Genomic DNA, 26,319 nt, shown 5'->3' with positions numbered 1-26,319 from the left:
CTCTCCAGACGCACTGCGAGTGCCATTGTTTACTTTCTCGTAATACTGTTTCAATTTCTTTTTCTCTATACATCGCTTCACTGTGTGTGGGGTTCCTTAGGTAGTGAGTGGAAATGGGATTTTCACTTAGAGTGAACATCATATTGAACTTCCTCCTTCACATATAAAGCCTGGAGACCATTGATGGTTCATTTCTGTGTTTTGTTGTGTTGTGTTTTTTTCCCCCCTTACACAGCTGATGTTTAGACTTCATAACATGTCCAAATTGCCACACTTGTGTCTAGGTCAAGTGCTGTATACGCTCAAAGGTTCCTTTTCTACTGAAGTTTCTACTTCCTCCATTCCAAAAGCATCTATGTACTGATATATCATAAATATGCACAAGAAACTAGAAAGTCATTGCCTTTTTTTGGCAATAATGAACTAAAACATATTCATCCTGCTGCTTTTAAAAGTCACCAGTGCACTATATATGACTCGTTCCTCCATAAGAGTGATGACCTGCCCTGTACCTTAATGCATATATATCAGCACATCAAAGATATATGTGGTTTGACGATTATTTGGACAGTTTGCACAGGCGGAGACCACCGTCACTAATCTCTGAAGCGCACTGGGTCATTTTGTTCTATAAGCAGGCCTGAAATATTCAGAAAAGAGCTTCTATGGTTTCTCCTAGTAAGTTATTTTTAAGAATTAAAGAGTTTAAACTACATTACCCAACTTCTTCAGGAAATCTGAATCCTGATCCTTTAAAACATAAATAAATAGAAGCCACTTGAACCTCGTCTCTTGTGACAAGGGGTCGTCCCAGCGGTTAGCGCCGCACGTTTTTCAACAGATGCCCTTCCTGACACAACCGCAAAGGGGATTAGTGTCTTTAGCTTGACTTGAACCATCAACCTTTCACTTGTCAAACACGGCTCTACAGGGCCATCCTTTAAAAGAAAAATAAACTGATTTTTAGTAGCAGGACAGAGATGTGAACAATTGGACACATTTATGGTTATGGTCTTTATGTTGAGGAGTAACAAAAAAAAGACATTATGTAAAAATAATAGAGGAGTAATAAAGGTCTGTTCAAATAAGTCCTGTTGACAAGGGCTGAAACCTGGAGACTTTGACAGGATCGTACAAAAAAGAAAAAGCCTTTCACAAGAGCCCCAGGAGCATGCAATAGACACTTGGATGTCGCTTTGTTTACTCTTGTAAAGCATGATGGCTCTACATTCTAAAAGAATCAGTCCCTCCTGTGCCGCTTTAGCTACCCGGCGGTTATACAGCATGTCCAGACAATGAGTCAGTCAGAGGTGGAATTGACTGTAATCACAATCGGAGTTACTGCCATGTTTTCAGGGTGTCAGGGAGGAGCAGGAAAAAAAGGCAGCGGAGTGCGAAACGGGGAAACGGCTTCATTCATTTCATTCATCCTAATAACTACTGCTAATTAGCACAGTCGCTAATTAGGTATGAATCACAGCATTAACAGCTGAACGCGCATGCTTCTGAGAGCCATAAAAGGAGCATCCCAGACAGCAGACCTGCACATATACACACAAACACCTCCAGACCGGACGGCTTCTACGGCTTTTAAAAAGGCAGTAACTAACTGGGTGCTGTTCCAAAGTGCGCACACTCTTTGCCAACCACGTCGCGGTAAAGCCGACATTCAGGCAAACGAGATGGTTTATGGGGCAGTGCAGGATTGTCAGTGTAATGGAATAGGAGAAGTAATAGACGTGGTGGCGTTTGAGGCACTGCGAACCTCCTGGATACGCAGGTCCGATTAAATGGTGATGGAGATGATGATGATGCTGGCTCTTCGCACTGGTCTGTGAAAGCACTGAGCTCTCTCTGTGTGTTGCACTGTAGCTCTCTCTTCCCTTTAGCTTCTTTTTCTTTTTTCTTGTCCATTTAACATGCAATGTGCTGGAGAGGTTATTGGAAGTTCCATTCAAAGCAATGGGGCATTTTCACCACATTGTGCAGTTATCTGTGTCAGTATGGTCAATGAGATCTGTCTCTGTCCTCCCATCAGCTCAACATTTGGCGCTATGGAGACTTCCGTGCCGACGACGCAGACGAGTTTGGTTACAGCCGTTAAAGAAAGGAAAGATAAAAGAAGATGCACAAAAAAGAGAACAGACCATCCATTAAACACCATTCCAAAGACCAACGTGGACGGCAAGTGATGCTTTGGACAGAAGACGAACTAAACAACAAGCTCGCGACTCACTCTTCCCTCATATTTAGCATTTCAACCCTCCCATCTGGCTTTTCTTCTTCTCTTACATCTTGTCCTCCTGCTAGCCCCAGTAGCTCCATATAGAGCATGCTAGCAAAGCTATAAGAAAAAAATAATTATCATGCAAGAATCACTTTCCTTTCGTCCTTTAGTTTCCCTAATCAGCGCCTGCACTATTGCCGGTCCGTTATTTGCCACACTATCCTCTCAGCAGTACCTGTGTGAATGATAATAAGTGATGTCTACGTATGTGTTTCAGCCAGTCATCGACTTTGCTCTCTGACACTCTATCCCAAGCCCTGCTTTCCTCTTTACTCAGAAGGGAACGTCTGTTTCGCAGGAAAAAGCTCAATTTTTTAAATCTTTGTTTTTTTAAGCAACAAATGCTTCCCTAATGAATTTCTTGTAAATGTGAGGATATGTTGAAAGGTGTATATTGCTTTGTTTTAGAAAAGTGCTGTAGGTGAAGCCACACAGACTTGAAAAGAAAAAAACAAACAAACAAAAAAAAAAAGGATGAATTATTTTTGTCTTCAGTGTATATCTGTGTGATTATGACATTTGCAGATGTTTTTGTGGGGAGTGTTTCGTCGTTTATTCACTGTCACACTTTTATGACCAGTAAATATCGATGCCTTCACGTGGCATTTTATCATCTCTTCTTCTGTAAAGTTTACATTCTGATAACGGTAATGATCCTGTCTCTGGCAGTCTCTTCTCTTCCTGTCTCTGTATGCCATGGCAGATACAGTGTTTGAATTTGTTTCCACATAATGGACCTTTGCATTCTATTAAAAATCTGATGAATAAAAAATAAGCAAATTAAACGTGGGTTTTTGTTATGTTTTCCTCAAATAAAAATGAAAGAATGCGAAAATGCAACCTGAAACAAAGTCCTTTAGACATAAAGCTCAGGATTTCAGTTTTTTTTATGAAACACTTGTGCCAAAATTTAAGAGCACTTCAATGCAGATAAAAGGTTTTGTTTCCTGTAAAACACCACAATCCAGCAAAGGTCTTTCACTAAAAGCTTGACAGTTTGGGGTTTTTTAATTTCTTTTTTTAACCACAAAATTTGCAATTAGCGATGCTAATTTGTCTAAGCTTGAGCTTGTTTAACATTCACCTCCAAAATCTTTCAAATGTATCACTTCCTGCTCAGCTACTGCTAACAAACGGGCTGTAAAATCAACTGTTTTCACTTAAAAGTTTAAAGTTTATGTAAGTCGTGCAGAAGCACAGCTACTGAATTTACATGAAGTGATTTTTTTTAAAGTACAGGTTTGAAGTGTTTCCTGCCCGTTTAAAAACAAAAAACAATTCTCAAAAATAATTTTTAAAATAAAACCTTTTCGTGCACTGGATTGGATCCATCCCATTGGCTGAAACAAAATATATCTGTATTGGAAGAGAATTTGTAGCCTCTTTGCGACAACAGTCCAATTTGAAGATTTATCTACAATCAAGGCCAAAGTTATTTTTTTTATCCTTTTAAAATGTTTTATTTTACTTTCATTAGTTTTAGTCTTCTTCATTATTGAACATGGAGGGTGTTTGTCAGGGGCAGAATTTAGACAAAGAGTTTACCCAATATGTTCCAATAAACGTCCGTCTAAGCCTCGTCAGGCATGTTGTTTTGTCAGATGTGACCAAAATTGACTAAAACCTCTAAATTGTTGTTTTACTTGAGTTAAATTAGTAGCATATCAGGGTGGTTAGCGCTGTCTGTCTCTTCACAACAAGAAAGCGCTAATAAAACTAGGTAAAAAAGAGAGAGCAGCAGCATAGCTTTGTGCTGAGAAACTGCACTACAGATGTCATGCTTGCTTTGAGAGAGTTGATGGAGAAGCAGAAAGGTGTGTTTGTGGATCTAGAGAAAGCATATGATGAGCTGCCAAGACCCAAACTGTATGAGGAAGTCCGGAGTGGCAGAGAAGTATGTGAGGGTGGTGCAGGAGATGTATGGAAGACAGAGTGGAGAAGAGATGGATGAAGTTAAGCTACAGACTGACAGATTAGGTCAGGCAGGAGTGTCTGTGGATAATGATGTTTACAGGTGACATTTGACCTGCAGGGAGAAGGTGGAGGTATGCTCTGGAGAGAGAAGAAAGGTCAGAACCAAGAGAAAAAACATGCGAATGAAGACGAGACGGATATAACAGGGAAGCCACAAGTAGAGGTAGCAGTAAAATAACAGGGGCCAGCAAGATCTATGGTTTGGAGACTGTTACACTGAAAAAATGACAGGAGGGGGGGTACTTACTCATCAGTCACTAAAGTATCTGCTGGGAGTGATGAGCTCTGAGCCTAGACACTAAACTCTTAACAATATTCTGCTTCTGTTGAAAATAAATATAAAATAAAAATCAGTTCAAAGGTGAATTGTCTGAGTTAAATGGGAAATGAAGGTAACACTTGATATCTTTGCTGAGGCAGAGGTTTCTATAAAAGTAGATCCATTATATTAATTTTCAGCTCCATATAGTCTTTTTTTATTTTTATTGCGGGACTCTTAACAGTGTAAGTCTTTGCCTGACTCATAGTTTTAGCTCTGGATCTTTAAGGGGACCCTGCCTTTGTGGCTTCCACAAACAGTGCAGTCATTCCACTCCCTTTTAATCCTATTGCACATAACTGTAGCTGCCATTCAGCTGGGGGCGCTTGCGAGCTAGTCTTTCATTACTAGGAGCTAAACAGCTAAAATGATTAATTACACATGCACTTAAAGAATGCCTAATATATGGCACTAATTAAATAGAAAATTACATTCCCCTTATTAAATTAACTCTGTTTCGGTAAAGAATATCAAAATAAATAAATAAAAGTGTGCTTATTAACAGTTACATGAAGTAAACGGACAAAAATTATCTAAAGGAAAAAAATACAAATATTATCATTATTATCTCTTAAATGAAAGACCAAAAAATATAAAAACACCGCTATCAATGTGCACATAATCGGGTAACAATAGTTCAGCAGTTTTAATCCAACACAAGGAAGAAAACCATTTCTTTTCATCTAAAGTTTCCACGTACGGATTAGGATGCTTAAAAGGACTTAAAACAACAGGTCTTGAGTGTAAATATGCCAACGTAATTATTTGAAACCATATTAATAAGTCAGTGAAATTGTAAAAGCATATATAAACATAGACAATTGAAATAATAGTCGGTATACCTCATGGTTGGACACCATCAGCAGCAGGTTGAACCACTCAGACACCTGTCACACGCAGAATTTCTTTTCCTTTTTTGGCGAATTCTCTGTCAATCCTGGAGGTTGTTGTGCGGTAAACTCCCTGAAATACTCATCTGACTCTTCTTTGGTTTTGATCTTTTTTCTTGAGGTTATCTTTATCGGCTTTTGCCTGCAACTTGACAAAAAATAATATAAAGGGTCTATAATACAGTGCCCATAAACATTTAATGTAGCCTGCCATATAAATAAATGCTCTACTCCACATTAAATGACTGTTAATCATAAAGCACTCATGCTTTGCCAAATCTTACATAAACCACATCATTGCCTCCTCAAATCACCATACATATGGTTTAAAGCCTATTTCCCGAAGAGCAAACCTAACAAGGATACTGCAATAATAAGAATTCAGCAGCGCTTTGCATTAGCAGGTCAGTCACCCTGACAAAATAGGTATTTAACACACTGAAAACTGTGAAGCAGACACTTGATTTCCAGTGGGCTTCGGTTTACAAGCTTTTAATGACAGCTCTGTTTGTCATTAAAAGAAGTGCATCCAGACCTGCATAAGAAAAAAACCTCATCGCTCTCTTTAAATCAACACTTTCACTGAATTTCATAGGAATTTATTTTCAGGGCAGATTTTAGTGTTTAAATAACTCACAAAACAAGCGGCCACATTATTCCCAGCGCTAGAAAAAGCTTGAATCATTGTGTCATGACCTGGCTGAAAAGCCATGGAAAGGCACACAAAGGGAAGGAAAATATCTTGAGATTCTGAGTCAGTGGCGAGGCGCCGCGAGTGTGGATTAGTGACGAGCGAGATGTTGGATAGCACAAAGAAAACACAGATTAAGCAAGGGAGGGAGCTGAGGAAACACTGGGCCCAAGTGTCACCGATTGTCCTGATGGTCTGCTATTCCCACCTACTGCATCACAGAAATAGATAACATAGGCAGCACAGACAGGCAAGCAGACCATCGCTGCTGCTCAATAAAAAGCCAGTCCTTTAGTCCAAATGAAATCCCACTTGTCCGTTTCTGCAGCCAAAAACGTCACACGTTTTTAAAGAATGTATTATTACTGCTAGAGTTTATTAATAAAAGGCAAATGCTAGAAAATATTTTTGACTGAGTCTTTGAAGAGGCACATTTTTGACGGGCAGAAGCCTAGGCAGGGGATCATGGATAAGTAGAAAAAGAAAACATCTGTGCTGATTAAATCTGTACTGGCTGAAGAGACACATTCATGATACATTTGTTTGTCGAGGTGTAGTATGAAACCTCGACTCACTGCTCATTTGCTAGCACTGGGTTGGACGGCTTTTCCCCTTCATAAACGCTTTAATTCTTCATGAGACAGATTCCTGAGAGATTTTGGTTCATATTTACATGATAGAATCACACAGTTGCTGCAGATTTGCTGCATTTCCTTCCAGGACATGAATCTCCTGTTCCATCACATCCCAAAGGTGCTGTTTTCGATTGTGATCCTGTGACTGTAAGTTCAAGAAAAGTTGTTATCCTGCTGAAAGCAGTCGTTAGAACACGGGTTCTCCGTGGTCATAAAGCTGCTGGTGTAGGCTGTGGCATTTAAAAGCTGCTCACTGTGTGGTCTTCTGCTGTTTGCACTTTGACCTGTTGTGCATTCAGAGATGCTCATCTGCACGCTTTGGCTGCATTGAGCTTCAGCAGCTCATCTTTATGTATCTAAAAGAACTGAGTTGCTGCAATGTTTATATTTTGCCATCCACCAAGTAGTATTTAGTGAGGGTATGTTTTAGGTCAGGGGTCGGCAACCCTGGGCACGAAGGGTTAACTGATGGCACAACCATAGCTGGACTGGCCATTTGCCCGGTGGGCCGATGTGATTTTTTGTTTTTATGGGTCGATGTTTTTTGTTTGTTGTTTGGGGTTTTATTTTGTAACGGTATAAACAATGAAAGGTGATGGATTGGCCAGATGCTGGCCGATGTGTAAAAATAACTCAGTTGTTTGGTGGTGGCTATGGCGGAGCTTCCACAGAGGGCAGCAGGTGGATGAGGGAAAGTGGAGGCAGGAGGAGGAGAGATCCGAGGCGGCCGCCGGTCCGAGTGTCAGGTGAACTGAACTTCAGGTAAGAAGTTATGACCTGCAGTCTATCTGGGTCAGATATAAACCAAGTTTAGGTGGAGTTTATTTTCGTTGTGCTGACTTTTTACAGTCAGTTACAATAACTCGTACTGCGTGCTAGCTAGCATGACGGAGTTTCTATACAGCTGGGTGGGTGCTATGATGTTACTGATAGTGAACTTTATTTTATTCATAAGGTTAGTTAGTAGAGTTGCCAACCGTCCCGCAAAAAATGGAATCGTCCCGCATTCAGAGAAAATATTACGCGTTTCGTATTGAGCTGAAAAGAAATAGTTTGTCCCGGACTTCAGCTAGAATGGAAAAAGACAGAAAGCTGGAGTTATTCTGCGTCTTTACACTGTCAGCTGCCTCTTCTTCTCTCATTCTCTCCCCCTCCCTCTCCTGTTGCTACTTGAAACTGATCAATGATCAGCTGATCGGCTTTTCTCTCGTTTGTTTATCTCCCACTTTGCGCCAGAAAGAAGAACCCAGCGGATGTCGCTCTAAACAACAGCAGCACATTTAAGCTTGATCAGCTGTTGTTAGAATTTATTTCATATTAATTTCTAGTATCAGCTGATGTTTGCTGGAGCCACAGCTGTAAAGCTGCTGGTCATGATATCGGTTTGGATATCCTGGTGAGAGGGAAACATGAAGATGAAACCAGGAGATGTTCTTACTGAATCATCAGAGCTGAACACGTGATGGAGAAACAGGTTTACCTTTTAGGTCACATGAATTAGTTGAAGGGAAGTTATGAACTGTTTCTGAGAGACAAATAACACCAGGATCCTTTTCAGCTGGTAACTGTGCAGGGGCGGGTCTAGCAAAGTTTTGCCAGGGGGGCCAGGTAGGGCATTAACAGGGAAAGGGGGGCACAAAGAAATACTTTTCTGTCTTATTCTCATTTAAAATGTCTCGCTTTTATTAAATAATTATATGAATCTTACAACCAAAGTTTTTATCTGATGTAAAATGTATAGAAATCATACATATACCAACAAGACTGTACATCACTGTCACAACAGCGTTTGTTTTAATTGTTGTGAGGAGACCATAAATAGCATTTGCATTTTCTGTTGTACAGTTCATTTTTTTTGTTTCAAAATAGCTGATAACTATTCGCTGACAGCTGCCAACATCTGCGAACAAATATAATTCTGTAAAGTTGTTCTATATAGTGTGTAGAGCGTTATTAAATTTATTGCTAATGCAATTATATGGCACATCATCAAAAAGGTTGCCGACCCCTGTTTTAGGTTGTGTGAGCATCTGGCTGTAACAAAAATGATGATGTCATTGCTTTACATATAGCTGCTTTACTGGCTATAAAAAACCCAAAAAGTATTAAAGCATTCTCACAAGTTAATGCAAAGAGAGGCTGAGTAATCATTGACCTGAAAATTATTATATATAAGTGTGTAACTTTGGACTCGGGGCATATGATTTACAGAGCAGATACGTATGCTGTAGCAGAAAAACAATATGCAGTTTAATTTCAGATGGCTTTTAGAATGAAAAACAACTGCGGTGGGAACAAACCGGCTTGGCTGTTTTCTTCTTGAGATTAAAAACTCTGACGGAGTGACCGAACTGCTTTGAAAGAGGGCGACAATAATAGAAGTTTGCCTACTCAACATTCAAATTGTGTTTTTAAGACACACCTCCAGCCTGGAAGATATGTTTTTCAATTAGACATGGCAGCGGTACTTTTATTTTATATGGCTCTTTCTGACACACGGTTTAAGTTTTTACTTTACATGTAAGAACCGAAGGCGTGAATTACTATTCATGAGTAAACACTGTATTGTATCTGTTAGAAAGCGCATACACCGAAGTGTTAAACGGTTTCGAATATATGTGTGGAATTGAAAGCTGAGGCTGGTACAAATAAAAAGTGCTGCCAGCATTTCTCCCCTCTGGATGCCAGTTATAATTTCAAGGTGCTACATAGCAGTCAGCAGCCACCAAATCAAAGATGGCCCAGGCAATTTATCACTGGTGTTCATGTCCAATTACCACAAGTTGGGATGAGAAATATGCTCTAAGGGCAATTAAGAATCCTGTCTGTGCTGTGAGCTGACTCGTGGACTCGGTATGATGTCTTTGTCTTTTACATCCACGTCCTTTCTCTGTCTTTTTTTTGTCACAAACTATTCATCGTCCTTTATACTTTGTCTCCCCATGTGCCTGATTGGTTTGCCTCTCAGAGCTGATGAGATAGCAACCGGGCCACGTGCTAAAGAAGAAAAGGAAAGCAAAGAAAGCGACCGTGCACGATATGAAAAGTGGTTGTCTGTTTGAGTTGTAAGTTAAGCCCTCTGATTTCATCTCCTCTCTGTTTGTAAAGCTGTCATAGTTGAAACTACGCCCAGCGGACGTAGCAGCCAGATTACAGAGAACTGTTGTCAGCAAATTGTTTGCTTAGAAATGTCGATTATACGGCGTCTTCCACAGCATCTGAGGCAGCCGAATCAGAAGTGTCTCAACACCAATTAAACCATGAAATGTTGCCTTGTTTTTGAAGGTATTTGTAAGAGAAAAGCAGGCATCACAGAGGTCCTTTCTCAATCAGGCAAATAATGTTCTTCCTGTGATCTCGCCGCGTGCGCACAACAACAGTGCCGGAAAGACACAAAAGAAATCAATGATTTGATGTGAACAAAAAGCAACAGTAGAGGAAATATGTTTTTTTTATGAACCAAAGACATGTTTTCCTCTGAGGGGTCTGAGGAGAAAATAAATCTTAATAATTCACAAAGCAGGAGAAAGAAGGAAGAAAGGAATCGAAAGCAAGCAAAGAAAGAAGAGACATGTAAAGGAAAACAACAATGGAGACAAATAGGAAGAGAGTAAGGAATTGGGGACATGATGCCAAACACATGAAATAGCTCATGCATCACCCCAATGATGGACTGCTTTACAACATTAGCTTCTTTTAAGACTCCTCTTTTAACAAGCTGGAATCTAAAATCTGAACTTCATTTGATTTCATTTAATCTTCCGAACTGTTAATTTACTGTTCATGCCACCTAATTTTATGCCTCCCCTCGCTAAAAATATTGCACTGCTTCCCTGCCTTTCCTTATCTCAGAGTAACACCCGCTCACGTCCTGCCCTCTTGTCCTCCAGTGGTCCAGTTTGGTATCCGGTATTCACCTGCTTTAGTCCCTTCAGGCTGGCAGCCATCACCGCACTGGCCAGCTCACATTCAGACAGCTCTTCGTGGATGTATTTATAATTTTAGGCATGGGATCCACTCTGTAAGGGCTTCTCCTGTCTGTCTGGCAGTTATGAATGACACTTTGTTAACACATCACACAGTGCTACACACATTGCCAAAAGGGATACTGCAGTTATTGGGAGGTAGTAGCAGTGTTAATTAGTGGTCGGTATCTAAAGGCAGCATTCATGATTTCAGGACAAGCTGTGCATAAAGGGTCAGTGAGAATTACAATGAAATGGACTAATCATCTTATTTCCGTGCCATATGGCTGTTTATATATATATATATATATATATATGAAAGCAAAGTTTCACAGCAAACTTTTGATGTGTGCATTCTTTCATTGTGTTTCTGTATCTTTTTGTGTATTATTGTCTCCTGCATCTACTAATTAATCTCCTTTTATGTTTCAGTGAACGTCTTCCTCTGTTTTTCGGTGACTTACCCCTCGTTTGCACCTTAAAGCTGTCCAAAAGAAAGGACGCCCTCTGTCGCTTCGAAGGTTTTACATTTAAGGACATGAAAAAAATAATCTGGTTCGCAACAGGTGTTTTTTAAATGATTTAACCCTTGTGTGGTGTTCGTATTTTTGTTACTCAGCCAGTGTTCATGGGTCTGGTGGACCCGCTAGAGTTTTGGCTTTCCAAATTAACACTATCAAACAATTTTATGTTAAATTACTCAACAGATGTTTACTTCATCCCAATTACAAGACATATGAACAGCAAACATGGTTAATTTTTTCCCTTTCCCTTTGTTAGATCACATTTATGAATTAATGTGCTTCTCGTTTTTCTTTTATATAAAATGTTATAAATAAATCAGTTATAATCAAGTGGAGTGAGTGGAAAGACACAACACATTTACACGTGAAAAAATAATTAATTGTTTAATTTTTCTTTTGAAAACAACTGAACACGGGTCTCACAGACCCGAACACCATACAAGGGTTAAATAAAACCAGAGATGAACAACAAAACAAGACATATTACATTGTGCCATCACTTATTAATGAAAAACCAAAGCCAGAATGCAGAAGCAGTGTGTAGGTTCTTTACCCTACAATAGAAAGCGCCTTGACGCAAAAGAAGAATCAAGTCCAGTCGTGAAACAGAAAGTACACTGTTACATTTGGTGCTGTATAAATAACAAAAAACTAACAATTTGAAGTTCATCAAGGGGAAAACCATCAAGGCAGTTGGAAATCTTATCAGGAGTGGGCATTCCAGCAAATTCTCCCCAAATTCAGACCATTCATTGGTCAGAGAAAGTGCAAAAAACCCAAGAGCTACATCTCAGACTGCAGACCTCAGTTAGCATGTTAAACGTTAAAGTTCCTGACAGTATAATTAGAAAAAAAGATTTAAAAAGTATGCTTTGTTTAAAAGTGCTGGCAGGAGAACGCATCTACCCTTTAAAAAGAGCACTGCAGCATGGCTTAGTTTTGTTGTATCTAATTAACCCACAGGAACAATGTCCTTTGAACAGATGAGACCAAAGTGGAGATGTTTGGAAATAATCCTCAGCACCACATTTGGAGAAAACCAAACACAGCATATCAGCATAAACCACTCATACCAATTGTCAAGCACAGTGCTGGAGGGGTATTAATTTGGAATTGTGTTGCAGCCACAGCATCTGGGCACCTTGCAGTCAGTGAGTTGACCAAGAACTCTTCTTCATACCAAAGCATTCTACAGTCAACAGTCTGACAGCTAAAGCGTGTCCAAAATTGGGTCATGCAACAGGAGAATTATACCAAGCACAGCAGCAAATCTACAATAGAATGGCTGAAAAAGAAAAGAATCATAGTGTTGCAATAATTCAGGCAAGGTCCAGACCTCCAGCTGGCTGAATGCATCAGAGAGCTGTGCATTAATGAATACTTGCAAATCTAAAAGAACTGTGCGAAGAACAATGTCAGAGACCGATAAAGCTGAAATACAGTCTACTTTCTGTTTCACGATTTTATGCAGAAGTCTGTGAGGCTCTGGACTTGATTCTTCTTTTCTTCCAAGAAAAAATGTCGCTCTGTAGAAAACCCTCTTGACCTTTGTAGTCCAGAATTTTTTTTTCTTCACCCAAAAGTCTTGTGCTAATTTAGGGTGAATTTTACTTTGAACACCTGCTTGAATTTTGGAAATCTCACCTTGAAAGCACTCTCTGACAGATTTGCTTTTACTTTCACAGTCCCCTCAATCCTCGCACAGGCGGACAACTCTAAATGAAACTAAATGGATGTTCTCTTATCAACTCGGAGCTGCACGTGAATCGTTTCGTGCATGAATTAACTGAATTAGCTGGCCAGGAAGCGTTCAGTTGAAGAGTGTCCAATTACTTCAGAACCCTTGCAATTTGGGCACTTTGTGTTAAATGGCCAAATTGAAGTTGAGACACGGCATTTTAAAGCATCCATCATTTTATTTCATTTTGAATGTGCTGAACAAACTAAAAATAACAAACTGTTAAAAGCAGCACATTTGATCAAATGCCCACAAACAAAACATAATGCAAATTGAGTAAAGAAAAAAAACAAAAAACAACACGTTACATCAACAATAAGCTGGTTATATATCACGCATGGTTTTATATGAGGCATGAATCAGCTTTGAGAGATGTATCACAGGCACAGACCTGCATTTAGCTTTTAGTGGTTTCAGTAACAGCTACAAAGAAACCTGACTTTTAATGTGCATTAGCAGATGGTGTTGTAAAGTGACTCAGCATTTGGGCCATTTACTATACAGCTTAAAAATGATGGTGAAAAAAATAAATACATTTATGCACAATAATAAAATAAGTTGGGGAGATGTGGGGCAATTCATCACAAGTTTGCTGTTTTGTATTAGGAGTTCAAAAATACTAGCATTTCACTGTGTCATGCAGTCAAGTGTTCCGTCTTTGCAGGCTAACACATCCTGTTTTTGATGTAACCTCACCGTTTTATTAGTTGACCTGCATAAAGCGAATGCTTTTAGTATTTGATGTGGTTTACCGGTCAGGATGTGTGGATGAATGAATTCCACAACAACTCTCAGGTGTGACGTAAAAGCTGTTCGAAATACTGAAGTAAAATTAATTTTGTTTAAAAAAGGCACCGCCTCTTTTAAACAGAAAAAGAAGCCCCACTTTTCTCCATTCGCTGCATTGCGAGCATATTTTACGTGTGTGTTTTAAACCTGTGAAGTAAAACATAATGTTGCCATTTTGTTGCCCGGCGGTTCACTACGGTTTTATCAACACAAATTTGCCACCATCGGTGATGAAATCTACCCTGGAGAAGATTTTATTGGGGATTCTAGCTGCTTTATCCCCGAATGATTTCAAGAGCATTAGACTTACTCTGTACATCATCACATCACACCACAGATAACGACGGCACACAATCGCAGGAGATTCAACCCACTTCCCTTCCTGCAGTTCAGGATTCCACTGAACTACCTTTTCTCTTTTTTCCCTCCCAAATGCTTCTCTTTATTTTTATTGTGTTCTTTTATCCCACCAGTGAACTCCTTTAGATCAAACTGCTGTCTGATTTAAAGTTGGTTTACCTGCAGCGAACAGCTGCCAGTCCAACTGTGAAGTGCAAACTATATATAGCTATTATTTCCTTTGAGCTCCTTTGCACTCCTCATCATCTCATTTTCTGACAATTCAGATGAGAGTGGGAGTCAAATCAGCTTTCTGTGCAACACATGTTACTTATAAATCCTCAGCTTGCCATGTATTTGTCATCTTATTCAGTGACTGTGAGAGCTAGAAGAAAGAGCTGTTTGGCATCAGACGTGTGACTCACCAAAGCCCCCTGAAGTTTCACTGCCAATAACCACAATGAATTGCAAAAAAAATGGAAGCGTGTTTTGGTATCAAACTACTTGGTCAAACAGCTCCACTAGTTTCAAGCGCCTAACTGTTCCAATAAAGAGTATTTTGGTTGTATATTATAATACAGCCAGAGCTATCTTTGGAAAATATCTCAGTATATAATTAGCAGTTAGTGATAATACCTTTATTACCTTAATTCTTTTATCAATTTTCAAAATCTAGCAATTATGAAGAATTTTTAAATTGAACTACCAATAACAAAACTGCCTGATGAAAGCTGAGGCAACACTGAATGCTACCTTCTGGTGTCTGAGTGCTTTCAGAGCCCAGTTAAGATGATAAAAATACTAATGTTCTTAAAGCTGTGTCTACACTGAAAGAGATTTGCTCGTCACACATCGCTTTGAAGCTGACGGCTGGTCGCTTGCAGAGATTCCAGGCTCCGGTTGCCTAGGTAACCTTCTAATGCATTTTCTATCAGGTCATGTGTCAGTCACAGATATTCTTCACTCTCAATGGTAGTTGCTTCAATTAGTCGTCTGGAAATTGAGAAACGTTTATCTCCGGTCCCGCCCACTTTGTATCGTCAGCGGTTATTTCCCCGTAATCGTTTTAAGACACCAAATGTCACTCTCTTTATGTGACCTCTGGTAAGCCTGTCGCTACAAATCGCTTCCCGTGTGGATGCGGCTTAAGGGACTAGATGATCACTCCCTGGAAACCCCTGGTTGCTTGGGAAAAATGTCACATAGCGTAAGCCAACAACCACTAACGAATTAGGAAATCACTGAAAAAAAAAAGTGTGGATACTGGAGGTTGGTGGCTGTGTGACTGTGAAACTGATTGCCGGACAGTGACTACCTGGCAACCACAGCTTGGGAAAAATGTTGATTCCCCAACCAGTTGTTAGTGGAAACTGGGGACAAAGAGGTAACTGATACTCCACCAAAAACCTTGTGAAGGCGTCTGTTGTTAGCGGATTGTTACAGTTGTTTTTAGTTTGTAGGGACACTCACCAACTATTTGCCGAGGAGTAGTGATACAGTGAAAAGTGACAATTCATTTTCAAAGTGAAAGTTGTCTCTTTTGAAATGTGATGGTTGCTACAGTTACATTATCACTTAGAGAGCTGTGGGAGATTGTCTGCAGACAAGTTGAGCTTCCAGTTTGGATTTGGGAGACAGACACTATTCTCTACTTTTAAGATTAGGCTTAAAACTTTCCTTTTTGCTAAAGTATATAGTTAGGCCTGGATCAGGTGACCCTAATCCCTCCCTTAGTTATGCTGCAATAGGCGTAGGCTTCTGGGGGATTCCCATGATGCATTGAGTATTTCTTCTTCGGTCACCTTTTTCACTCACTATTTGTTAATAGACCTCTCTCCATTGAATCGTACTTGTTATTAATCTCTTGCTCTCTTCTGCAGCATGTCTTTTATCCCGTCTTCCTTCTTTCTCACCAACCAGTGGGGGCAGATGGCCGCCCCTCCCTGAACCTGGTTCTGTCGGAGGTTTCTTCCTATTACAAGGGAGTTTTTCCTTCCCACTGTCGCCAAAGTGCTTGCTCATAGAGGCTAATATGATTGTTGGGTTTTTCTCTATGTGTTATTGTAGGGTCTACCGTACAAAATAAAGCAGCTTGAGGCGACTGATGTTGTGATTTGTAAAAATAAAACTGAATTGAATTGAAAGTCGGGGTCCTCTAGCAACCCATAACAACCACTCACCAACCAGTTGGGGAATACACATTTTTCCCAGTGAATGGAAGTTGCCAGACTGTATCTGCCCAGCCTGTGTGATTGAAGCCCAAAGGATAATTAATTTCTGAATAGTTCAAGTTGTCCTGGATATTAGGTCTTCTTTCCAGCTAGCAAAGTGGCTGCTCCAGATGATTAAATTAATATTTTAGGAAAGCTGCAGGGAGCTTGATGTTTTGAACATAGGATGTGTGTATGACTGTGTTACAGCACTTACCTAGATAGCTGTTGTTGATGCGCAGAGACAGATAACACTACACAAAACCCACCTTCTTAAAAAAATCAAAATAACACAGTAGTATTCAACTGAAACATCTTCGCGATACAAACGCTTGTTTGAAGGGCATCACGGGGCACTTAAATAAATCATTTTTCTGTGTAGCCGATAGAAAAAAATAAGATGATACCAGTCCTTTTTCTAACTTCTAATTGGGAGGGCAGCTACAAATCACATACAAAGGCACCGACTTCTTTTGATGTAAAGGTACAAAACTATACAAAAGCACAGAGGTCAGAAGCTGGTCTGCGCGCTGCATCTGTCGGAGCACGCAGACGTGGAAGGGAGATGCAAAACTTTTGAACCCAGGGCAAGGCCACAAGTACAGCACGCACATCCATCCGTGCAACAAAGGCATAACCTGCACGAGGTTACCAACTTAACTCGTCATTCAAGTGTAAATGTCTGTGTAGTTTCTTGTTTACTTGTCGTAGAAGGTTTGTTACTGGTGAGATGTGCTGTGATTCTCTCTCGCTGTGTTAAGCTAAGACATTTAAAAATCATTAAATCTAATTTAAACTGAAATGGAACAAAAGACTATTACTGACGTCTTCCTGGGTTTTGATTTTCCCCGATCTGCATCTTTTCAGGCTCCCTGCAGAGGATTAGAGGACAGCCTGCCACTGTGCGTCTCTGGGTATTAACTGTGCCCCATGTAGCTTCTTATAGGTGCATTATGGTGTTACATTGTTTTGGAGTATCATGCCGCATTCTTGTGTAATCTTATGGAAGGATTACATTTTGCACATCTCATTTTGCTGTTCCTTTTATTAAACTAAAGGTGTTTTTACAAAGTGCATATTTTTTTTAATGTGGTTTGACACACAAAAGAACCTAAACAGCTTTTATTGTCTGTATAGGGAGAGGGGCTTCCTGCCACTGTGTACGTGTATTAACTGTGAACCGTGCAACTCTTATAGAGAATCAATGTGCAAATCCTGATTCCTGCAGTTGCTGGTGTTCTTAAGCCTCTGAGCAACCATCTTACAGCTGTTCAATATGGATTGGAACAAATTAGTTTTTAAAGCATTCATTTGGTCAAGTTTCTCAATACTAATCTAGGTACTTTTGAATTTATTGGGCTTTTTAAAATACTAATATATAAAAAGGGTGATCTGAGAGAAAGAACACACCAGTATCTGGACAGGGGCTCATCCACAATCTGGCATGTCATTTCTTCTAAACTCTGGGCTGCATCGCTCACACGTTTCCCACCTACTTTTCCAGCAGCCCAGCCTAAACACAGTAAGCTAAAAAAATTTATGTGGTCAACAGTGTGCAGAAAAATCGTGGAGAGGGTAAAGCCTGTGATATAAACATGTAATATGGCCACAGTTTACTGCTTTAATTTGTTCCCTAGACAAATCTATTCAGTCATTTGTGAACTACTGTGTTGAAGCACATTGATATTTGCATATTTACAGGGGGGGAAAAAAAAGATTCTCCTGAAATCATTGTCCTTTCTTAATGCTGTCATGGATGTTGCTATTCTTTATCAATAAAACGTTGTAATTAAACCGGCTCAGGAAAAGTGGCTATGTGAATCACATGTACGATACTTGTGGGAGGTTTTGTTTGCCTTCTCATTCTCATCAAGAAGCCATCTGTGAACTTTTCTCTTCCTCAATCGAACACCAATAAAGTTAATAAACTAACAGGCATTGCACTTAGCCCTGGGATCGACTCCGTGGTTAATGTCCCCACCAGGCAAGTAGTAGTCACATTTGGCCGTAGGGCTCCTCAGCTTGTCTTAAGCTTTATCTTTCATCATATTTAATTTAATTCACACTTAACTGCTGCTCACAGAAGTGGATTTATTAATTTAAAAAAGCTTTTTTTTGCAAGTCAGTCTCTTTTACTTGCTCATTATTCTGAAATAAAGTGAATTTACAGTTTTGAATACACAAAGGAGGGAGTGGAGAAGCAGGTTAAGCCGTAGAATAATCCTTAAAAATACTGTGCAATAACAACCTTCTTGAAGAATTACTGCTTCGCGGAAGACACTCTGGAGAGCCAGAATTTAAGTTTAATTAGGTAGACATTGTCCAGAATATATAGATTTACATGTAATTCCTTTTCAGGTTTTAGCGTAATCCAGCTTCTTAACATTTCACCACCCCAGAGTATTTTTTTCTTTCCTTGTAAGCTCCTATTACAACAGCGGGTCCATTCCATTGTAGGTCCCAGATAGTGATGAAGTTGCTGTGAGTGGACACAGAAATGGGGATTTGCGTAATTTAATTAAACCTGTTGAGCTGTCCGAGGCTTGCTTTTGTGCATTATATTCAAATGCGATCACAAGAACAGAGCAAAGAATTTCGTTTGTGCCTGCAATTCAGAAAAAGTAGGGGCAATCGGCAAAATTTGTCAAACCAACATTTTTGCATGTCTTAGTATCCCTAACAAAGAGAAGGTTTATCACAGCCGCACAGTATGCTGCTGACATTTTAACTCATGTAGTCAGTCGGTAAACTGAGCCCTCGGGATGCCCTTCACCACGAAAGGCCGTTAACAGGCCAACAACAGCATAGTGTCAAAACAACTTCAAAGGGCTGCGTTGGTGTGAATGCTGCTGTGGGCATGTTTTTGATGAAACTATAAGGCCAATTTGAAGACCTTTTAGATGTAAATACTCTGTTGTATTAAATATGTTGTAGCAAATAACCTAACAGAAAAGGCTTTGCTGTTCGAGAAAGCTCTCGAGGGGTCTGAGCAGCAACAGCAATTCTCCCTGAAGAGCTAATCATCACCTCGTTCATAAACGCTACTATGAAAAGTTTTCCTACCTACGGTTGGGTTTTGTTTCAAAACCAATCCCCTGCCTGTGCCTGTGTGGGTTTTCTCCAAGAGCTCTGGTTTCTTATACCATCAAATAACAGTGCAGATTAAAACTGCCTCTCTCAGCCCAGGACGTTCAGCATTCCGGCTCACAAACTAAAACACTATAACCCTACTGTGATATCAATAGAAACTTTGAAACAAAGAAAAATGTTGCCTTGTCAAATGTGTGGGTAGAATGTCCTGCTCTTATCTCCCTTTATGTCATTTATGCCTCAGTTAGGTCTAAGAAGCTGAAGGTGGCCCAAAACAATAAATAGCAACTGCCAATATAAGAGGTATCTGTAGGTGACTATTTTATTTGAGGAAATCAGATTTATATTCAGTCAAGATCAAATGTGGCCCATAGGCCAAATATTTATTGATAACCGGGGACTCGGAAATAGTTTTTAATCCAGATGTGCCAAGCTAAGGTTAATCAACGCAGCTGGTTTCTTGGGGCTTCAGCAACTTTAAACTAGAGAGTGGGATCATGAACTAATCTGAAAAGTGTTTACTGCGGTTATAAATGGAGTGAGAAATACGGGTCGTTTTCTTTCGGATATCTATACGAAGGACTTCTTTTTGCAACCAGAGGAGTCTCCCCCTGTTGTCCTTTAAAAGCAATGAATGTTGCCTTCACTTTGCAGGCAACCGAAGGAACCTTCCTTTTTTTATGTACAAGCTGTGACGGCAACTCGAGTTAGTCTGCAATATCACTGCCTACTATTTTGGAATGTAAACCAGAAATTGTGAGCATATGTGCATTATGAACACCATCTCGGAGTCTTGTAGATATATAACGTGTCAGAAAATTGCTTTCATTAAAATCTTAACTGCTCTAAAGTTTAAAGGAAGAAAAAGCTCAGTGCTAGATGGCATACTACTTTCTATTTTGCCCAGCTGCCTGGCCAACACAGTACTTCCAAAGTACCAGGTCCAAGTGATTGAAAAAGCCACGCTGTCATTGCCATTCCCACCCACTCTGCATCATTTGGATGTGAATTCAAAGAGAAGGGAACTCCAGGGTCTTCACTAAACAATTTAGCGCTGATCCACGCAGACGCACAGATCCACTTGGACGTTCAGTACAGTAGTCTATCACCGCGTAAGCGTGACACTAATGCACATGCTGACGGGTTGTTTGGACATTATATAATCCATCAGCGCAGTATGACTGCGACAGGTGTGGGTTCCGCTTAGTTTGAATACACCGAAGGTCCTCAGTGGGTGAGTGAATAAAAGACTGTGAAAAGAAATGGTGAAAAAGGAAGACTTATTCATACAAATCATTCTCTGACTCCAGGTTTTGGGAGACTGCAGTGCAATTTAAAAAGAGGCCTCCAAGGACGGCGAGCAATAATTTGCTCACAGATTAATCATGTATCCAATAGGGCAAAGATTCCTCTGAGGCTCAGAGAAGCAATAATAATCCAGATAATATTTATCAGATTGCACTGCTATTTAGACTCTCCAAACATCATTCAGACCTCCTGTCAAACATCTTTGTGTTTTTATTCTGCATGTAAGTGTTATGCGCTTATGTGTGTGCCAGGACATATTCCTTTGGACATGTTATTTCCTAGCGGTGTTTCAGCAGCAGCCCTTTTCTGTAAATGTGACTCATGTTGTCCTGTACTTGCACTCAAAAGGAGACAGTTTTGTTGTTTGCTTTTCTTCCCCCAGCACAACGTTTCCTTTTTAAGTATTTACTTTTGTGTGTCCACATTCCTGCTATACCCCTAGTTGGCAGATGACTCCATCTTACCACTAGACTGATTTTAAGTGACTGACTGACTGTTTTTTTTTTTAATAAATGCTGCAGCAAGCACAAACACTTGAGAAGAAAAGGAGATTTTCTACTGGAAAAAAATGTTCTTTTCCATAGAACGTTATTTGGAATGAGCTCTAGTTGGTTGGTGAATCAAAATAAAAATCATCATCCTTGTATTGATTTTACTTTTGCTGAGGAGACTGATGCTGACAGCTTTTATGTGTAAAAAAAAAAACTTAATAAGGATAGATGTTTTCACAAAGACTGGAGGAGTTGATTTTCAGCGTTCCTGTATCAAGCAACAATAGAAAGTATTTTTTCCTTTTAAACCAAAGCAATTGGTCTCTGCAGTTTCCAAGCGCAGTGCTATTACAATAACAGAAGAGATGATGAAACACAGCAGTAAACACCTCCAAACTTTCCTCTTACTGGCACAAAATTCAAAATGAGCACATATATATCTCGTTGCCTCAGTTTTAATATTTGATGTTTTGTCTTTGTACAATTTTCACAGATTCGAAAAAGATTGTATTTTTTGTACAAAAAATGGTTTTTGCACAAAAGATGTCAATGAGTTAAAATACTTTTAGGTTTGATGTTGCTGTCTAGAATTAACAGTTTAAAAAATGGATTTAAATCTGTATGCAGTATATCTATATTTAGAATTACATATTTTCCGCTGATGCGTGTACCTGCGCTGGTGCAAAGTTCTGCTTTGATGCCTTTTGAAGACCACTTGTCAAAATTGACAGCTAAGCATGATATACAGCAGAAAAGGAGTTTGCATGTTCTCCATGTGCCTACATGGGTTCTATTGTTCCAATAGTTCACGTTACATCAGCATGCCTTGGATGTGGACCTTGCTAAACCAGGCAATATTTAGGCCAGTATGGCTTTACTTATATGTCTCTTGCTAATATTCTAATCAGACTTTAGTCTAAGGGAGACCCTTACTAGATGCATGCTGTGACTGGGATTCAATCATCAACCCATTATTCCAAAGGCAGTGATGTTGCCACTACTATGCATTGCTACATATATATATTTATATACATAAAGTAATATGGAGTGAAAAGGACAAGTAACTCAAATTCAGCACTCAAATGTACTTTATTACTACGCCCACCTTTTTACTTCAGTTAAGAGCCAGCTTTTTCCCCCAAATACTTTGAAAGGTAAAAGCTGCTTAGTTTAAATACACAGTGTGGGTTTCCATGGCATTTTCCAAGACAGGTTTAATTATGCACCGTGTGTATAATTTAACACAATATACCCTCAACAATCTACATGGCTGCACCTGTACAGGCATCCAGGCTTGAGAACACAAATTAACCTGTCTTTGATTAGAAAGTGGTAACTGCTCCATGTTGAATCCTGAAATGCAAACTGAAAAGGAAGGAGGACTGAGAGGAAGCTGGAGGAAGTTGGAGCACAAAAAAGGCCACCCCCCCCTTCACACACACACACACACACACACACACACACACACACACACACACACACACACACACACACACACACACACACACACACACACACACACACACACACACACACCAATGCACGGATACACACACTCATGCAGATGATAAGCAGTGCATGCTCTGCTCTGCTGTCTTCTCCTTTAGCACCTTGTTAGAGGAAGCCCTCCACTGAAGTGACATCACGCACCAGAGGGTGCGAGAATCTTGTTACTAGAGCACGATGGCTGCATCTTTCCCTGAACCTCGCAGTGCTTTCGGTACACTGGCAAGCCAAGCATACACAAGTATAGTTCGTGGCACTCATGCGTACACATTAGAAAAGCACAATGACATTGTTCTTCTGCGGCCTCTTCCTGCCCTCCAGCTTGCATCCACAGTCACCAACATGTTCAGCACTGCACCATATGTGCATATATGCATGCCTCCTCACACCTCAGTCCACCACACACACTCGCTTTCTAGGATCGCACCCTCCACATATGTTCAAGTGCCAAGCCAACACTTGTTTCTCCACATCCCTTCCACTGAGGGCTATTGTTTTAAGCCTGCATCTGCTTGCTGTGAGCCACCTGAGTATAGTGTTATCAAGTGCCATGCGGATCCCACTCTGTGCCTGATGTGGTGGCTTGCAAGTTTTCTCTTGTACCTTTTACTGCTCTGGGGATGGCCTCTGCCTAGGAACACTCCCTACTACATCCAAAGAAGAAGAAGAAGAAGAAAAACCCCACCCTTCCCTTTCTCCCCAGAGGGTTTTGTGCAAGTTCTCGTTGTGCTGTGCCAGCTTTATGCCATGCTAATGCCCTACAACTGCGGAGATGGCGCTTGCAGCGGCAGGTGCCAGCTGGGGACATCACAGGCCCCTGAGTGAGCCTCTTAGTTGGAAGACTGCATGTAGAAATGCAGCGCGCCGACATGCTATGATTATATAACTGCTTCAACGCAACACTTGTCAGCAGAAATGCTCTGATTCATGCTGTTCATCTGTGATATTCCACAAAGAAGTGTAACCTGTAAGCGCAGCAGGTTTGCGGCTTGGAGTTGTTTGTTTTTTGATGTAATAAAGCTTAAACTCCTGTATCACCACCTACAGTTATATGTCTTTACGTCTGCGGGCATGTTCTAATCTTCACACTTAAATTGACTTGGAAACAAGCCTGCAACTTTCCTTACAGTTTCCCATATGAGCTCTCTCACACTAATATGAGAACATACTGTCCATTTATTTGAAATTGAAGTTGCTGTCTACTGTGAAAGCCTCCAGAACTCATTACTCAGCCCTGAATTTGACAAAGAGCATATTAGATTTATGGTATTTATCTTGTCATGGTGGCTTCCTTGTAATTTCACCGTGCTCTAACACGACCAGCCACACTGTCTGAATGTATGATGAAATACCAAGGGCTATTATCGCTGACAGACTGAGACCCAGGTACCAGGCACCAACAGGGGACGCGTATTAAATTCATCATTTGCACATTTCCTTGATACTTTCAGCCAAATCAAATCGGTCCAGAATGTCTCTAAATAAGCACAGCTGCTATCGTGTTTTATTGAATTTTGTGAGGCTGCAATAATCCCCTTCTTCATCCACTTTTAATTCTTGGCCGCCATAGCAACAGACTCGGCTGTCAGGTGTGCGTTGACATGTACACTCCACCCATGGCAATCACGCATTTACATAAATAGCCATTCCACCAGCTTATCTGTTTCCCTGGTAACACCAGGTGATTCTCCAAGGCAACCTCCACCCACAGAGCAGGTCGGCTGCATTTCTCTGTTGCTGAAAGTGAAGTTTAAAACTGCTGGTTCTGATGGCAAATTAATGAGAGATGCAGCTCCCAGAATACTGATATTTGGTAATGGGTCTACATTTCTTATTATCTTGCTAAAATGGCAAACACAAATTCATGTGCAACAGAGATTCAAACCAATTTACTCTGTAAATAAATGCTGTAATAATACAGCAATACACAGTTATGCTCTCCTCTTTGGAAACGCGGCCACAGCGGGGGTCCACAAGGCAGTGCACCCCCGCTGCTAGTCCCAAGCCACAATAAATGGACTGGATCAGAAGAGCATAAAATCTTTGTTAAATCAAACATGACTACGAGTGACATTTCCATAGTGGATCAGTCAAGGTCCAGGTTAACAGCAACTGCAGCCGGTGCTGTTGACCAGTAGGGTGCTAAGGAAACTAAAGAAAAAGGAGGTAGCGAGAGAGAATGAAAGGTAGGTATGGAGGTGAGACAAGGGACTTTAAATGTAAAGATGGATGTGATGAAGAGGGTTGGTGTGACAGAAAAGAATGCAAGGGATAGGGTGGAGGCAGATGAATCCCTGTGGTGGTTGTGTAAAACCTGATTAACAGGAAACCACTATACAATGATATCAAAGTTTTGCTTTTTTATTTAACCACCTGGCGTCCACATATGTTGACATCACATTTTGGGTTATTTAGTCTAAAATACTCAATTTTGCTTGACATGGGCCTGATATCCACTTACGAGGGCATTATACTGCTACTGTGCTATCAAAATTGTAAACGAATATCCTCATATGTGGCTCTTATTTTTCTTAAAAACAAAAATAAGGTTGAAATAAAAATCTGGTAATTCTTTGTTTTTACATTCATCGGGCCCCAATATGACCAAATATCAAAGAGAAATTAAAAATGCATGTCGTGGAAGAGTTCGGGTCTTAGGAGGTTATGGCTGAAATGATTCCCATTGTGTTGCTTGAGTAAAGCTCATTTAGTGCACAGTCAACTGAAGAAGGAGAGTTCCCTAATGGCTAGCACAAAGACTTACAGGACTGTAAATCCATCCATTTTTCCCTTCTTCTTCCGCTGGTCCCGTTCAGGGTCACATGGGGGTTGGAGCCTCGCACAGCTATCATAGGATGAGAGGTGAGAATGAATGTAAAAGTTAACACAAAAAATATTCATCTTTTAGTCTTGCTAGGGCTATTTCAGTCATTTCCTGTTTAACTATTCTGTTGCCTAAGAAAGGATTTAGCTACCGATGGGCCACAATGACCGAAGTTTTGTGTGTCAATTAGCCACATTTTTCAGGTGTATTATCCTGAAGCCATAGGCCACAAAAGACAAGAAGCTGAATCCAGGATATGTGTTTGAGGACCTGTAATAGGATGGTGTTGAACACAGTTATGCATAAACACATTTCACCACAACAGCTATTAATGGAGTAAGAGCATAATGGCAACTAAATAGCTGACAGTAGTTGGCAGAAAAATGTCACTCATGACTGAAGGGTATTTTTGTTGAGCTGAGAGTTGATGTTAAAAGTGGGGTAGTTGCTTGACATCTGCGACAGTGCCAAGAAATAAAAATCACAACAAAATAGTGAGAAGATAACAACATCAATCAGATGGTGGGATAGCTGTGGAAAAAAAACAGCTTATGACTAAATATTTGTCTTTTCTGTCATTTAACCATTTGCAGAAGTGATATTTGGCACAAACACAAGGCCCGGGGGCCAGAATCGGCCCAGCGATGACTTTGTGTGGCCATTTGTACTACACCAACATAATCAAGTTACAGATTTCTGTAGTTTTACACATTTGCTTCTTACAGTCCAAAAAGTCGTG

At 40.2% G+C, this 26,319-nt stretch overlaps 1 protein-coding gene and 1 long non-coding RNA gene across 2 annotated transcripts in view; one reads left to right on the top strand and one right to left on the bottom strand.

The window, feature by feature from the left end:
* snd1 (staphylococcal nuclease and tudor domain containing 1) overlaps positions 1–3,072 on the top strand; it is a 179,187-nt gene extending 176,115 nt beyond the window's left edge. The window contains exon 24 of the mRNA XM_026146181.2: positions 2,039–3,072. Within this exon, the coding sequence (XP_026001966.1) occupies positions 2,039–2,104 (66 nt within the window). The 3' untranslated portion in view covers positions 2,105–3,072. The remainder of the gene's footprint in view (positions 1–2,038) is intronic.
* The window catches only part of LOC145421505 (uncharacterized), a 42,681-nt gene extending 17,078 nt beyond the window's left edge, over positions 1–25,603 (bottom strand). The window contains exon 1 of the long non-coding RNA XR_013902884.1: positions 25,521–25,603. This is a non-coding gene — a long non-coding RNA (uncharacterized LOC145421505). The remainder of the gene's footprint in view (positions 1–25,520) is intronic.
* Between the last annotated feature and the right edge of the window lie 716 nt (positions 25,604–26,319).

This window comes from Astatotilapia calliptera, chromosome 17 (genome assembly GCF_964374335.1).
Source record: "Astatotilapia calliptera chromosome 17, fAstCal68.1, whole genome shotgun sequence".
Taxonomy (NCBI): Eukaryota; Metazoa; Chordata; class Actinopteri; order Cichliformes; family Cichlidae; genus Astatotilapia; species Astatotilapia calliptera.
Note: the sequence above shows the minus strand (reverse complement) of the source record. Positions and strands in the feature narration are given on the sequence as shown.